We start from the raw sequence: 15,966 nt of genomic DNA, 5'->3' as shown, positions 1-15,966 counted from the left end.
TTCTTCAGCTTCTGAAAGATAGTCTCACTAAAAACTTTAAAAAAATGTTAATTGAATAATTTATTCCTTCTTCAACCACCTACTGTTTGCACTCTGGGAACACAAAGTGAAATAGTTGCAATTTTAATGGTAATTATAAAATATTAAAGTTTTAAAACCTTAATAAATTAGGGCAGCTACAAGGAAACATTTTAATATGTTTCAATATGTACTTTGAAGGCTATTTCTTTTGGTGGCAGTGGGGTTTGAACTCAGGGTCTAGTGCTTGCTATGCAGGCTCAAGAATACCATCCATGCCTGCAGCCCACTAGCACTGGAAGATAGCATGGTGAATTAGCTTCAGGACCGGAACTCATTCATCTTATGCACATCCCAAGAACTTGCTGCTTGATCCTTAAATTAAATGTAGTTAAAGAGAAGTTCTGGATTATTTTAAGTAAGTTTTTTATTGTGAAAATATTGTATAGAAGGGTTACAGTTACATGAGCAAGGTAATGAGTATATTTCTTATCAAACATTGTTGCCTCCTCCTTTGTTTTTCCCTACCATTCCTTCCTTCCCATCTCTTCAACCACACCCACCCTCCCCCCCAAGAAGTTCGGGTTCTTGTCTCAAGAAACTCCAGGGCAAGTAAAGTAGGCAATCTGCTTTTGGAGAAATCTAATGCATTCCCATTTTCTTTCACACAGGCTTTGATTCTTAAATGTAAGTCATTTCCTTTGTTCACATTCAGAACACCGGCCCCCATTTATTTAAATGAATAAATTTACATAAGTAAACAAATTTAAATAAACATTTTATAAATATTTTGTTGAAATACAAATACAAGTAATTATTGAGAACCACAAATGGTAATGATACAAGAGAGTAAGCATTTATTGGGACATAGTCATCCTAAAACACATAATTCCTTGCCACAACCAACACATGCTCAGCAGTGAAAAGACTAGGCACATGTTTCTATGAGGTAATGTGAGACATTTGGTCATCTGACTGAATGCCAAGGTAATAGACATAGAAGTTAGGGGTTCTGGGGTTTTATTGATTTAAATAGCTACTTTAAATAGCTGCTTGGTGGCTTGGCCACTGGGGGATAAATATACATAGTGATTGTAGGCACAAGGCCAGGGACAATAGACAAAGAAAATGAGAAAGGCGAACCTACTGGCAGCACATGATGCTTATCAAAGGCTGGTAGTCAGGAAGTTCAACAAGAGAATCATGGAGGGGGGGCCAGCATTTAGCCTGGTGTCAGCTGGGCTGGCAGCAGTAGGAAGTGGAGGCAGCTCTTCTTCTAGCAGAGGCTTTTGTCACAGCCTGGGTCAGAGTAGGATCATGGGTTACATTTTAGATGGGTCTCCAATAACATGAGGTTCTGTGTTAGGCAGTTTTATCTTTGTTGTTACTAATTCCTGACAGAAACAATGTGTGAGAAGGAAAGATCGAGGGTGACTCACAGCCTCAGACATGTCAGCCATGTAGGAGCAGTTCATATCAAGGCAGTCAGGAAGCAGAGAAAAGTGACAAGAGGAAGGGGCCAGGGAAAGATGGAGCCCCCTTCCCCCAAGAACATACCTCTAAAGGCCTCCTTCTTTCAACCAAGGTCCCCTTCCTCAGTATAACTACTACATGTCCTAAGTCTATTCAGATTTTGAAGCCAGAAAAGGATGAAACCACTCATTAGTTCATTGTCTTCTAATCATCTCTAGAAATCCCTTCACAGACACTCAGAGGTGAGCATTGCTCATCTCCTAGGTGCCTGTCAATCTGACCAAGTGGTCTATCAAGATTGACCATCAAGCCAGGCACTGGGGGCTCACACCTGTAACCCTAGCTACTCAGGAGGCTGAGATCTGAGAATCTTGGTGCAAAGCCAGCCAAGGCAAGAAGTCCCCATGAGACTAATTTTCAACAAACCACTCCAAAATCAGAAGTGGAACTGTGCCTTAAAATGGCAAAATGCTAACCCTGAGTAAAAGAACTCAGGAACAATGCCCAGGCCCTGAGTTCAAACCCAACAACCCCCTCCTTCCACTACCAAAAAAACAAGATTTACCATCACAGTTCTGGAGTTACAACTGTCCTTTTCCAGTCAAATCTCCTTCTATAACTTGCTGAAAAGACACCATCGCTTCACTACATTAAGGATGTGTTTTTCCTTACTATTGTATATATTATTGAAAGAGAACTTACCAGATTTTCTGAGCTTTTGTTGTTTGTTTTTTTTTATTTTTGGGTCCGGTCGTGGGGCCTGAACTCTGGGCCTGGGCGCTGTCCCTCAGCTCTTCAGCTCAAGGCTAGCACTCTACCACTTAAGCCACAGTGCCACTTCCCGCTTTTTTCTTTTTGCTTATGTGGTGCTGAGGAATCAAACCCAGGGCTTCAGGCACGCAAGGCAAGCGCTCTACCACTGAGCCACCTTCCCAGCCCAAGATTTTCTGAGCTTTTTGTCAAAACCTCTATGGGTCATATTCATTTACTTAACTCTTTATCCCTAAAGGTATCCAAATCCTTATAAATTTCTTCACCATCTCCTCCATTTCCTCCTGTACTCTTAGCTGCACCATTGATATTCTGAGCACAGGATGAGTCATTCATTGTGCCTTCCAACCATTTAACTTGCTGTTCCCAAATGCAAGAGAAGACATGAGTCCATTTAATTTGAATACAGTTTAAAAATAGATGTAAATAGGTTAACACAGAAGAAGTTAGACCTTGAGGTATTACAGCAAAATGTTGAGTAATAAAATCAGCAAAGCACACTTGTAAAGTTTAACAAAGGTAAAAAGTATAACTGGGTTTAAGGTACGTGAGTTCAGCTTCCGTGTGTGTGTGTGTGTGTGTGTGTGTGTGTGTGTGTGTGTGTGTGTGTGTGTGTGTGTGTGTGTGTGTGTGTGTGTGTGTGTGTGTGTGTGTGTGTGTGTGTGTATGTGTCTCGATACCAAGGCTTGAACTCAGGGCTTGGGCATTGCTTCCTAGCTTTTCACTCAAGGCTGGCAATCTGCCACTTAAGCCATAGCTTTTTGGTGGGTTTTTTTCTTTGCTTTTTGGTGGTTAATGAGAGACAAGAGTCTCACAGACTTTCCTGCCCAGGCTGGCTTCAAACTGCAATCCTCAGACCTTGCTCTTCCATTGAGATGAAGTGTCCATGGACTTTTCTGCTCAGGCTAGGCACCGAACCTCGATCCTCCCAATCTCAGCTTTGCATGTAACTTGGGCTAATAGTAAACACCACTGTGTCTAGCTATGGGTTGAGAAATGATCTCTCAAAACTTCCCTGCCTAGGCTGATCTCAAACCACAGTCTGAGCCTCCCAAGTAGCTAACAATTCAGGGAAAAGCCACAGTGTCAGGCTAAAAGAGTCACATTATCCTATATCCTATGATTTTTGTTTTTTATTTTGTCGGTTTATTTTATACAGCAGTATATTTAACCTTAACTCTAGAGCTGAATATTCTATATATTCTCTCATTTTCCTCTCAGAAGGCCTTTGCCCAAAGGAAGCGAAGGTATTCACTTTCAGAGAAGAAAAATGAGGGAAACAAAGGAGGATGCAACAGTGCTTGATAAGAAATGTAGTCATTACCTTGCTCATGTAATTGTAACCCCTCTGTACGGTATTCTCACAATAAAAAAAAGAAAAAGAAAAGAAAAATGATTTTAAATGAAGTTAGTAATTAACAGAGCAAGTCCAATTCTCAAGTCTATTGTCTTCTGCAGAAATGATCTTCATTGCTTGCAGCAGGAAAATAAATCTGGCTCCAGTCTTCTACAATATGAGTGGTTTCCAAACCTTAATCTGATTTTAATTCAGCATCATGACTCATCAACATCACCCTCCCTACAGAGGTACTTCCCAAAGTAAGTAGCACCCAGGAAAACTATAAGAATACTTCTAACCTACCACCAGTCTAAACTGGACCTGTTAGGTGATCAAATACTAAACATGTCTTCAAAGAAGGGGATTATCATTTCACTGACACACAGAATGATGACTGATTTCTCATTGCCGGAAAAGAGTCTAGGCTGGTTAGTTGCCAATTAGGAAAGCAAACAAGGAAACTACTCAAAGGAAATGGACAGCATCTAGGAACTACTTCCTCCTTCAAGCAGTGGGTTGAGGAAATGAGCATAAACAAAAACATAACTTGTGCTTATTGGTCCAAATTCTGGAGCACCACGTATAAAAAGGCACCATAGACCAAGTGACAATAGATTTCAGGGAACCTCACCTGGGAACAGAAGCCCATCCTCCACACCTGCTAACATGACCAACTGCTGCTCCCCTTGCTGCCAGCCCACCTGCTGCAGGACCACCTGCTGCAGAACCACCTGCTGGAGACCCACCTGTGTGACCAGCTGCTGCCAGCCCTGCTGCCAGCCCAGCTGCGGCAGCTCCAGCTGCTGCCAGCCCTGCTGCCAAACTACCTGCTGCACAACCCGCTTCAGACCCACCTGTGTGACCAGCTGCTGCAGCAGACCCTGCTGCCAGCCCTGCTGCTGTGTGTCTAGCTGCTGCCAGCCCTGCTGCCAGCCCAGCTGCTGTGAGTCTAGCTGCTGCCAGCCCTGCTGCCAGCCCAGCTGCTGTGAGTCCAGCTGCTGCCAGCCTTGCGGCCAGTCCAGCTGTTGCCAGCCAGTTTGCTCTGGACCTGTGTACTGCACAAGGACCTGCTACTACCCCACATGTGTCCGTGTGCCTGGTTGTCTGTCCCAGGGCTGTGGATCCAGCTGCTGCCAGCCCTGTAGCTGTTGATCAACTCATCACAGATCCACTACCTGCCTAGAATAACCTTCTACTCTCAGACCTGCCAAAAACCATGCCAGGCTCATCACTTTTTTTGTCCTAATTGTATCCAACACTCATCAAACTGCCAATCTCCCTGTGAACAGATTTGTGAGTGTGCACAGCAAGCTGATCTTTGTTTAGTTGCTACTTGGTGACACCAAGCAAGACCTGGATTCATGGTCTTCTACTGGAAAAACTTATTACTCTCTCTTTAAATTAAGATGGAAGAAAGATGGAAGGAAGGAAGGAAGGAAGGAAGGAAGGAAGGAAGGAAGGAAGGAAGGAAGGAAGGAAGGAAGGAAGAAAGAAAGGAAGGATGGAAGGATGGAAGGAATGTAAGAGAAGAAAGAAAAAGAGAGAGTGAGCGAGCGAGGGAGGGGGAAGGAATGCAAAGGAAAGGAAAGGGAATGAAAGGAAAGGAAAAGGAAGTGAAGGGAAGGAAAGGGAAGGAAAGGAAAGGAAAGGAAAATCTAATTATCTATATATCTGACTGGGGATTTTTTTGTAAATGAAGAAGCTAGGTCTGATAGTCTATAGCTGTCATTCCAGCACTCAGAAGGCTGAAGCAAAAGGATTGAGAGTTTAGGATCACCAAGAGAGACCCTATCTTAAAAATATGTGAATAAAATCAAATATCTTAAAGACCTATTGTTAACAAATGATAAAAAAACTTTAACAGAAAATGAACTGATTTTCTGCATGCATGGACATCTGTTATAACCCAATAAAGAAAAAAATTGTCAACCACCAAAGGATATTCAATAAAGAACTAAAGAAACTTTAATGCTTCTTCGGCTTCTGAAAGATAATCTCACTAAAAACTTAAAAAAATGTTTAGTTGAATAATTTATTCCTTCTTCAACCACCTACTGTTTGCACTCTGGGAATACAAAGTGAAATAGTTGCAATTTTTAATGGTACTTGTAAAATATTAAAGTTTTAAAACCTTAATAAATTAGTGCAGCTACAAGGAAACATATTTTAATAGGTTTCAATATATACTTTGAAGGCTATTTCTTTTGGTGGCAGTGGGGTTTGAACTCAGGGTCTAGTGCTTGCTATGCAGCTCAAGAATACCATCTATGCCTGCAGCCCACTAGCACTGGAAGATAGCATGGTGAATTAGCTTCAGGACCGGAACTCATTCATCTTATGCACATCCCAAGAACTTGCTGCTTGATCCTTATATTAAATGTAGTTAAAGAGAAGTTCAGGGTTTTTTTAAATAAGTTTTTTATTGTGAAAATACTGTACAGAGGGGTTAAAGTTACATGAGCAAGGTAATGAGTACATTTCTTATCAAGCATTGTAGGCTCCTCCTTTGTTTTTCTCCTACCATCCCTTCCTTCCCACCTCTTCAACTATGCCCCCTCTTCGCCCCAGAAGTTCTGGTTCTTTTTTTGTGAAAAGACTGTACAGAGGGGTTACAATTACATGGGCAAGATAATGAGTACATTTCTTATCAAGCATTGTAGCCTCCTCCTTTGTTTCCCCTTCCCATCCCTTTCCATCCTCCCCCGCCCCCCCAACCAATCCTTTCCTCTCCCCCTCCCTGCTCGCCCCCCGCCACCAAAGTTGTAAGTTCATTTTTCGACATAATGACTTGTACATCTCATTGTTGTAATAGGTCCACCTGTATCCATATTTAAATGATTTGTTTTTCCCCTTCCCCTCCACAAATTATACCCACATCAAATACAGTGAAAGCAGGGGTTATACTGTGGGACAGAAGTTCTGGTTCTTATCTCAAGAAACTCCAGGGCAGGTAAAGTAGGCAATCTGCTTTTGGAGAAATCTAATGCTTTTGCATTTTCTTTCACACAGGCTTTGATTCTTAAATGCAAGTCGTTTCCTTTGTTCACATTCAGAACCCTGGTCCGGATTTTATTTAAATGAATAAATTTACATAAGTAAACAAATTTAAATAAACATTTTATAAATATTTTGTTGAAATACAAATACAAGTAATTATTAAGAACCACGAATGGTTATGATACATAGGCAAATGTTCCTATGAGGTAATGTGAGACATTTAGTCATCTGACTGAATGCCAAGGTAATAGACATAGAAGTTAGGGGTTCTGGGGTTTTATTGATTTAAATAGCTGCTTGGTGGCTTGGCCACTGGGGGATAAATATACATAGTGATTGTAGGCACAAGGCCAGGGACAATAGACAAAAAAAATGAGAAAGGCGAACCTACTGGCAGCACATGATGCTTATCAAAGGCTGGTGGTCAGGAAGTTCAACAAGAGAATCATGGAGGGGGGGCCAGCATTTAGCCTGGTGTCAGCTGGGCTGGCAGCAGTAGGAAGTGGAGGCAGCTCTTCTTCTAGCAGAGGCTTTTGTCACAGCCTGGGTCAGAGTAGGATCATGGGTTACATTTTAGATGGGTCTCCAATAACATGAGGTTCTGTGTTAGGCAGTTTTATCTTTGTTGTTACTAATTCCTGACAGAAACAATGTGTGAGAAGGAAAGATCGAGGGTGACTCACAGCCTCAGACATGTCAGCCATGTAGGAGCAGTTCATATCAAGGCAGTCAGGAAGCAGAGAAAAGTGACAAGAGGAAGGGGCCAGGGAAAGATGGAGCCCCCTTCCCCCAAGAACATACCTCTAAAGGCCTCCTTCTTTCAACCAAGGTCCCCTTCCTCAGTATAACTACTACATGTCCTAAGTCTATTCAGATTTTGAAGCCAGAAAAGGATGAAACCACTCATTAGTTCATTGTCTTCTAATCATCTCTAGAAATCCCTTCACAGACACTCAGAGGTGAGCATTGCTCATCTCCTAGGTGCCTGTCAATCTGACCAAGTGGTCTATCAAGATTGACCATCAAGCCAGGCACTGGGGGCTCACACCTGTAACCCTAGCTACTCAGGAGGCTGAGATCTGAGAATCTTGGTGCAAAGCCAGCCAAGGCAAGAAGTCCCCATGAGACTCTAATTTTGAACAAACCACTCCAAAATCAGAAGTGGAACTGTGCCTTAAAATGGTAGAATGCTAACCCTGAGTAAAAGAACTCAAGGACAATGCCCAGGCCCTGAGTTCAAACCCAACGACCGCCTCTTTACACTACCAAAAAAACAAGATTGACCATCACAGTTCTGGAGTTACAAATGTCCTTTTCCAGTCAAATCTCCTTCTATACCTTGCTGAAAAGACACCATCGCTTCACTACATTCGGTATGTTTTTTCCCTACTATTGTTTATATTATTGAAAGAGAACTTACCAGATTTTCTGAGCTTTTTGTCAAAACCTCTATGGGTCATATTCATTTACTTAACTCTTTATCCCTAAAGGTATCCAAATCCTTATAAATTTCTTCATCATCTCCTCCATTTCCTCCTGTACTCTTAGCTGAACCATTGATATTCTGAGCACAGGATGAGTCATTCATTGTGCCTTCCAACCATTTAACTTGCTGTTCCCAAATGCAAGAGAAGACATGAGTCCATTTAATTTGAATACAGTTTAAAAATAGATGTAAATAGGTTAACACAGAAGAAGATAGACCTTGAGGTATTACAGCAAAATGTTGAGTAATAAAATCAGCAAAGCACACTTGTAAAGTTTAACAAAGGTAAAAAGTATAACTGGGTTTAAGGTACGTGAGTTCAGCTTCCGTGTGTGTGTGTGTGTGTGTGTGTGTGTGTGTGTGTGTGTGTGTGTGTGTGTGTGTGTGTCGATACCAAGGCTTGAACTCAGGGCTTGGGCATTGCTCCCTAGCTTTTCACTCAAGGCTGGCAATCTGCCACTTAAGCCATAGCTTTTTGGTGGTTTTTTTTCTTTGCTTTTTGGTGGTTAATGAGAGACAAGAGTCTCACAGACTTTCCTGCCCAGGCTGGCTTCAAACTGCAATCCTCAGACCTTGCTATTCCATTGAGATGAAGTGTCCATGGACTTTTCTGCTCAGGCTAGGCACCGAACCCCGATCCTCTCAATCTCAGCTTTGCATGTAACTTGGGCTAACAAGTAAACACCACTGTGTCTAGCTATGGGTTGAGAAATGATCTCTCAAAACTTCCCTGCCTAGGCTGATCTCAAACCACAGTCTGAGCCTCCCAAGTAGCTAGCAATTCAGGGAAAAGCCACAGTGCCAGCCTAAAAAGTCACATTATCCTATATCCTATGATTTTTGTTTTTTATTTTGTCGGTTTATTTTATACAGCAATATATTTAACCTTAACTCTAGAGCTGAATATTCTATATATTCTCTCATTTTCTTCTCAGAAGGCCTTTGCCCAAAGGAAGCGAAGGTATTCACTTTCAGAGAGAAGAAAAATGAGGGAAACAAAGGAGGATGCAACAGTGCTTGATAAGAAATGTAGTCATTACCTTGCTCATGTAATTGTAACCCCTCTGTACGGTATTCTCACAATAAAAAAAAGAAAAAGAAAAAGAAAAGAAAACTGATTTTAAATGAAGTTAGTAATTAACAGAGCAAGTCCAATTCGCAGGTCTATTGTCTTCTGCAGAAATGATCCTCATTGCTTGCAGCAGGAAAATAAATCTGCCTCCAGGCTTCTACAGTATGAGTGGTTTCCAAACCTTAATCTGATTTTAATTCAGCTTCATGACTCATCAATAACACCCTCCCTACAGAGGTACTTCCCAAAGTAAGTAGCACCCAGGAAAACTATAAGAATACTTCTAACCTACCACCAGTCTAAACTGGACCTGTTAGGTGATCAAATACTAAACATGTCTTCAAAGAAGGGGCTTATCATTTCACTGACACACAGAATGATGACTGATTTTTCATTGCCGGAAAAGAGTCTAGGCTGGTTAGTTGCCAATTAGGAAAGCAAACAAGGAAACTACTCAAAGGAAATGGACAGCATCTAGGAACTACTTCCTCCTTCAAGCAGTGGGTTGAGGAAATGAGCATAAACAAAAATATAACTTGTGCTTATTGGTCCAAATTCTGGAGCACCACGTATAAAAAGGCACCATAGACCAAGTGACAATAGATTTCAGGGAACCTCACCTGGGAACAGAAGCCCATCCTCCACACCTGCTAACATGACCAACTGCTGCTCCCCTTGCTGCCAGCCCACCTGCTGCAGGACCACCTGCTGCAGAACCACCTGCTGGAGACCCACCTGTGTGACCAGCTGCTGCCAGCCCTGCTGCCAGCCCAGCTGCGGCAGCTCCAGCTGCTGCCAGCCCTGCTGCCAAACTACCTGCTGCACAACCCGCTTCAGACCCACCTGTGTGACCAGCTGCTGCAGCAGACCCTGCTGCCAGCCCTGCTGCTGTGTGTCTAGCTGCTGCCAGCCCTGCTGCCAGCCCAGCTGCTGTGAGTCTAGCTGCTGCCAGCCCTGCTGCCAGCCCAGCTGCTGTGAGTCTAGCTGCTGCCAGCCTCGCTGCTGTGTGTCTAGCTGCTGCCAGCCCAGCTGCTGTGAGTCTAGCTGCTGCCAGCCTTGTGGCCAGTCCAGCTGCTGCCAGCCTTGCGGCCAGTCCAGCTGTTGCCAGCCAGTTTGCTCTGGACCTGTGTACTGCACAAGGACCTGCTACTACCCCACATGTGTCCGTGTGCCTGGTTGTCTGTCCCAGGGCTGTGGATCCAGCTGCTGCCAGCCCTGTAGCTGTTGATCAACTCATCACAGACCCACTACCTGCCTAGAATAACCTTCCACTCTCAGACCTACCAAAAACCATGCCAGGCTCACCACATTTTTTTCTCCTAATTGTATCCAACACTCATCAAACTGCCAGTCTCCCTTTGAACAGATTTGTGAGTGTGCGCAGCAAGCTGATCTTTGTTTAGTTGCTACTTGGTGACACCAAGCAAGACCTGGATTCATGGTCTTCACCTGGAAAAACTGATTATTGTCTCTTTAAATTAAGATGAAAGAAAGAAAGAAAGAGAGAGAGAGAGAAAGAAAGAAAGAAAGAAAGAGAGAGAGAAAGAAAGAAAGAAAGAAAGAAAGAAAGAAAGAGAGAGAGAGAGAGAAAGAAAGCAAACCCTCAAAACTACATTATCAGATCTTTGCAAGGTCTAAAACTTGCCATTTTGTTTCAACCCACTTGTTATTTTTATCACTCCTCTTCAGACCCTTTCCTGAGACCTTTGTATCCTCTCTCTAGCAAAAAAGTAAACAAAAATACTATTGCCTTGTTTTCCTAATAAACTTTATACTACACTTACTTCCATATTATGTTTTGCTTTATTTCTATGATCCCATTTCATGAGATCTCATCTAAACCACATCAGATCCCAATGTAGGGAGACATAGCACAAGTTAAATGAACAACAGCATGCCACATAGCTAAAGATGGACAGGATCAGTTCAAGGGTCTAGGCATTAGGATTCAAGTCTGATGTTTAGAAACAGTTTAGCGTAAGTGGGAATCATGGTGGTAGCAGATTACTGGGAGGTTGTACAGTTCAGGCTGTTCCCTCACGGTGTCAGCAATTCCTTACATTTTCAGATCACTTCCAATTCAGAAAATTCCTCTCAGCCAGGCACTGGTGGTGGCTCAGGCCTGTACTCCTAGCTACTCAGGATCTGAGATCTGAGGATGGTTCAAAGCCAGCCCAGGCAGGAAAGTCTGTGACACCAGTATCTCCAATTAGCTAACAGAAAACTGGAAATGGCACTGTGGCTCAAAGTGGTGGAACACCAGCTTTAAGCATAAAGAACTCAGAGACAGTGCCCAGGCCCTGAGTTCAAGCCTCACAACTGACAAAAACAAACAACAACAACAACAACAACAACAACCAAAAATACCCTCCTAATTCCTCTTGATTCATTCCCCACAACTTGGTAACTACAACTCATGGTTTAAGAAGAGCATTTTTATCAACCTACTAAATGATGTAATTCACACCAATGTTATATGGTCTTTTTCCAGCCACTGGTGCAATCATTCACTTTATTTTCTGTTTTTGCACAGTGCTGTGGATTGAGCCCCTTGTCCTATGCATGTTAGAGAAGAGCTATGCCTCAGCCAGTGCCTTTTATTTTGTTTATGATACAAGAGCTCATCTATACTTTTGCTCAGCCTAGCCTTGTACTCAACATCCACTTGCATTTTCTCCCCACTTCTACCATACTTGGGATTGGAAGACTTGCACCACTGAGCCGGCTCATTAAATATTGTTGATCCTCTCCTGTATTCCCACCATTATTCTAGGAGAGATCTGTTTATGTCACAAAAGTAGCCATCTTAAGATCCTCATTCTTCTGACCACCAATACCAGTGACCATAAAGATGTGGTCATGTCCTGTGAAACATGAGTCCAACTTCATTTGTATGTGGATTTTGAGAAATCATTTTCTTCTTAGGTCAAAAATGCTAGTTCAAGAAATTAAATAATGATACATTCTCTGGACCACCAGAAGGTTCAAAATAGATTCCAGAGTTTGGAGAGAGACAGACCAATCAACTTAGGAAAAAATGAAAGGTCTAGCTTTTTGGATTGAACACAAATGTGAAGAGACACACACACAAAAGACTAGAGCCACTAGAACCTTGGTAGGTATGAGTCTGGTACAAAAATAAGCAAAATACCAGAAATTTTGAAGAAGAAAATAAACAGCAGCAGAGAACTCAAATATGTGGTGATTGTTAAAGTCAATACTGCTAAAGGAAAGTGGGAGAACTCTCCTTCAATAAATAAGCAAATGACTAGAACCACCTCAAGAGATAAGAAAGTTCTAGATACCTGGAAGGACTGAGCTTCAGGGGATGGTTGGTCCTCTGAGATACATACCTACAGCTCCTTTAAAACTTTTCCAAAAGAGACAAATAAACTCAGAGATGTGTTTATTTTCACTTTAAGGAAGCAGGTCATGGAATTGGAAAGAGTAAGAATCCCAAAGGCCAGAGTTTAGAATGGATCTCGCATGGAGTTGGAGGCAGCAGACACAATGGCTTGTGCAGTTTTTGGCTGCACATGATTGACATTTATTGATGCTTTTGGTTAATCCAAGCTTCCTAACTTGACTTTCCTTCAGCATCCCTTCCCACTTAAAGCTGCATATTTTGAGCCAAGGTATAGTCAAGGACCTACTGAGTATGAGAGATGACTCCTTAAAATTCTCTCTTGAATACAGATCTCAGAAATTTTACTCTTAGATTTTAATTAGGGCCTTTTGTCCTTCAAAAACAAACCATTTTGGACTCCAAGCTCCAAATGTGCAATATAGTTTAACTTCATGACCTATGAAACAGCCCTGAAGAGGAGATCGCAGCAACATCAAGTTCAGACATGCCCCTCAGTAGAATGGATCAAGAAAATGTGATACACACACACACACACACACACACACACACACACACACACACACACACACACACACACACACACACACACAGTGGAATTCTATGCTTCCATCAGAAAGAATGATACCACTCCATTTGTTAGGAAATGCAAAGACTTGAAAAAAGTCATATTCAGTGAAGTAAACCACATCCAAAGAAATATAGGTCCCATGGTTTCCTACATCTAGAACAGTCTTTCCAGATAAGCAGAAAAGCTCAAAAGCTATGTACATATGACCATGTAAGATGATGCTAAGCAAAATGAACCCCAAGATATGGACACAAGAGGCCTTTCTTTGTTGTTGTTGTTTTAATGTACTATGTGATTTTTTTTGTTTCTTTTGTATGTTCTTCCCCCTATGGTATATCCCTGTTGTCACTGTATTTGATTTTGGTACCTTGCATCTTGTGTATACATTTATCTAATTTGGGGAGGAGAAGGAGAATAACAAAATGCTGAAACAAGGACACAGGATGAACCATTGCAACAATGAGATTCACAAGACACTATGTTGAAAATGAACTTTACAACTTCCATGGGGGGGGGGGAGTGAGTAAGGTGGGGAGGGAAGAGATAGTAGGAGAAAAACAAAGGAGGGGTAACAATGCTTGACAAGAAACGTAACCCCTCTGTACAGCATTTTACAATAAAATTAAATTTAAAAAAATACTTTTAGGCTGGGAAGGTGGCTCAGTGGTAGAGCGCTTGCCTTGCATGCCAGAGGCCCTAGGTTCGATTACTCAGCACCACATAAGCACAAAGAAAAAAGCCAGAAGTGGCGCTGTGGCTCAAGAGGTAGAGCGCTAGCCTTGAGCTGAAGAGCTGAGGGACAGCGCCCAGGCCCAGAGTTCAGGCCCCACAACCGGCCCTCCCCCCCCAAAAAAGAAAAAAGAAACATATTCATTAGGGCTGGGAAGGTGGCTCAGTGGTAGTGCGCTTGCCTTGCATGCATCAGGCCCCGGGTTCGATTCCCCAGCACCACATAAGCAAAAAGAAAAAAAGCCGGAAGTGGCGCTGTGGCTCAAGTGGTAGAACGCGAGCCTTGAGCTGAAGAGCTGAGGGACAGCGCCCAGGCCCAGAGTTCAGGCCCCACGACAGGACCCTCCCCCCAAAAAAATATTTTTAAAAATTGTGAAAAAAGGTCTGAATGAAAGAAAATGCAAAACTAGGTAAGGTCAGCTTTTGTTACTTCTTTCTTCACAATAGGTTTAGTCGGCATAGAAATCATAGGTGAGAAAGACAGCCACTCACACGAGATCACTTGACTGGGCAGCAAAACAGACAGGAGATCAGGTCGGGGGAAGGTTGGATTTTTTTCAGTGGTGCTAGGACAACTGGCTCTACCTGAGAGAAGAGATATGTGACCCTACCTAATATCAGATGCAAACCAACTTCAGGAATACTTATACATAAAAGTCAATAGTAAGGCAATAGCATTTCTAAGATTTAATGTAGGACATTACCAACACTGTTTTAAACCATAACCAATTCATTACACAAAAAATTGGGATTTTAAAGTTATGTAAAAGATTTATTGACCTTATAACATTAAAGTGAGGAGGGAGACACCCTCAGTATAGGAAAGTACACTATCAAGTATAAAGTCAGGCTAAACAAGACTATGTAAAGAACCTCCATGGTAAAATAAGAAAAAGACAGGCAATGCAGCAGAAAAAAAAATTAAGGCATGGTCAGAACTTCATGAAAGAAAACAGTAAGAATTCTATGACTATATGAAAGTTCAATGCATTAGTCTTCAGAGTAGTTTAAATTAAAGTCAAATGAGTTCATACAAAATAAATGTTTTTAAATTTTGACTAAAATCCCATTGTGAACATAAATGATTTGCCAGATGTAAAGTAATGACTATAATAAGTTGTGTATGTTATTGTAACTTTAAAAAGGTATGGAACTATCTAGTAATGTAAGCCATACTCACAATTTTATAAATCACAGATTTAACTCCAAGAATGCATTGCACAGGGAGGCATGTGGAACAAAAATTATTCATGAGTATGATTCACAGAAGCCTTAATGATGGAAAATGTCCATCAAGAAGAGACAGACATATTAATAAATTATGTTCTCATCATCTAAAGGCAAGAAAATATCCATTGAAATGGACAGGAAAGAAGCCTATGTGCAATAAATTCAGTAAAGTTCCCAAACATAATTTTGACCCAAGGATATCCAAAAATATATGCTATCTCATTTCATTTTGGATGGGTTTGAAAATCTGCAAAACTACAATATACACATCATTATAATAATTGCTTTGGGGAAGAAGAGAAAGAGTCATAAAGAAAAACATAAGAAAGCTACTAGAAGCCAGGCTCTGGTGGCTCATGCTTGTAATCCTAGCTACTCAAGAGGTTGAGACTGAGGATTGAGGTTTGAAGCCAGCACAAGCATGAAGGTCCATGAGACTCTTATCTCCAATAAACTACTCAGAAAAAGCTGGAAATGACGCTGTGGCTCAAGTGGTAGAGTGCTAGCCTTGAGCAAAAGAAGCTCATGGACAGTGCCCAGTCCCCGAGTTCAAGCTCAAGGACCAGCAAAATGAAAAAAAAAAAGAAAGAAGAAAAAAAGAAGGAAGAAGGAAGAAGACCAAGATGAAAGAAGGAGGAAGAGGAGGAGGAAGAGGAGGAGGAAAGCAAGCTACTAGGGTATAGGAATACTATTTCTTGACATGAGTGAAAATCTTTGCTCATAGTTGATTAAGATATATAGATAGATAGGTTGATAGATGGATAGATAGATGGATAAATATGAATGTCCTTCCCTCAACATATATTATGCTCCATTTCTTCAAAATCAAAGTAATCTAAGGAATTGTCATGTCGTGTATGATTTCAGAAAAACTGTGTGTAGGTTGAGAGTGTTCCTTCTGTACTTATCTATTTTG

At 41.7% G+C, this 15,966-nt stretch overlaps 2 protein-coding genes across 2 annotated transcripts; both read left to right on the top strand.

Moving 5' to 3' along the window:
• Positions 1-4,267: 4,267 nt before the first annotated feature.
• Positions 4,268-4,753, top strand: LOC138830453 (keratin-associated protein 9-2-like). The gene has a single exon (XM_070026834.1). The coding sequence runs from the start codon at positions 4,268-4,270 to the stop codon at positions 4,751-4,753; it is 486 nt and encodes a 161-aa protein (XP_069882935.1).
• Positions 4,754-9,811: 5,058 nt separating this feature from the next.
• On the top strand, positions 9,812-10,384 carry LOC138830452 (keratin-associated protein 9-6-like). The gene has a single exon (XM_070026832.1). The coding sequence runs from the start codon at positions 9,812-9,814 to the stop codon at positions 10,382-10,384; it is 573 nt and encodes a 190-aa protein (XP_069882933.1).
• Positions 10,385-15,966: the final 5,582 nt, after the last annotated feature.

This window comes from Dipodomys merriami, unplaced genomic scaffold (assembly GCF_024711535.1).
Source record: "Dipodomys merriami isolate MVZ:Mamm:240054 unplaced genomic scaffold, mDipMer1.0.p SCAF_19, whole genome shotgun sequence".
In the NCBI taxonomy this organism is placed as follows: domain Eukaryota; kingdom Metazoa; phylum Chordata; class Mammalia; order Rodentia; family Heteromyidae; genus Dipodomys; species Dipodomys merriami.
The sequence above is the reverse complement of the archived record's forward strand: the minus strand, read 5'-3'. Positions and strand labels throughout refer to the sequence as shown.

What these genes read in the sequence shown, in the direction of transcription:
- LOC138830453 (XM_070026834.1), top strand. Translation starts at nt 4,268, where the DNA reads ATGACCAACTGCTGCTCCCCTTGCTGCCAGCCCACCTGCTGCAGGACC.
- LOC138830452 (XM_070026832.1), top strand. Translation starts at nt 9,812, where the DNA reads ATGACCAACTGCTGCTCCCCTTGCTGCCAGCCCACCTGCTGCAGGACC.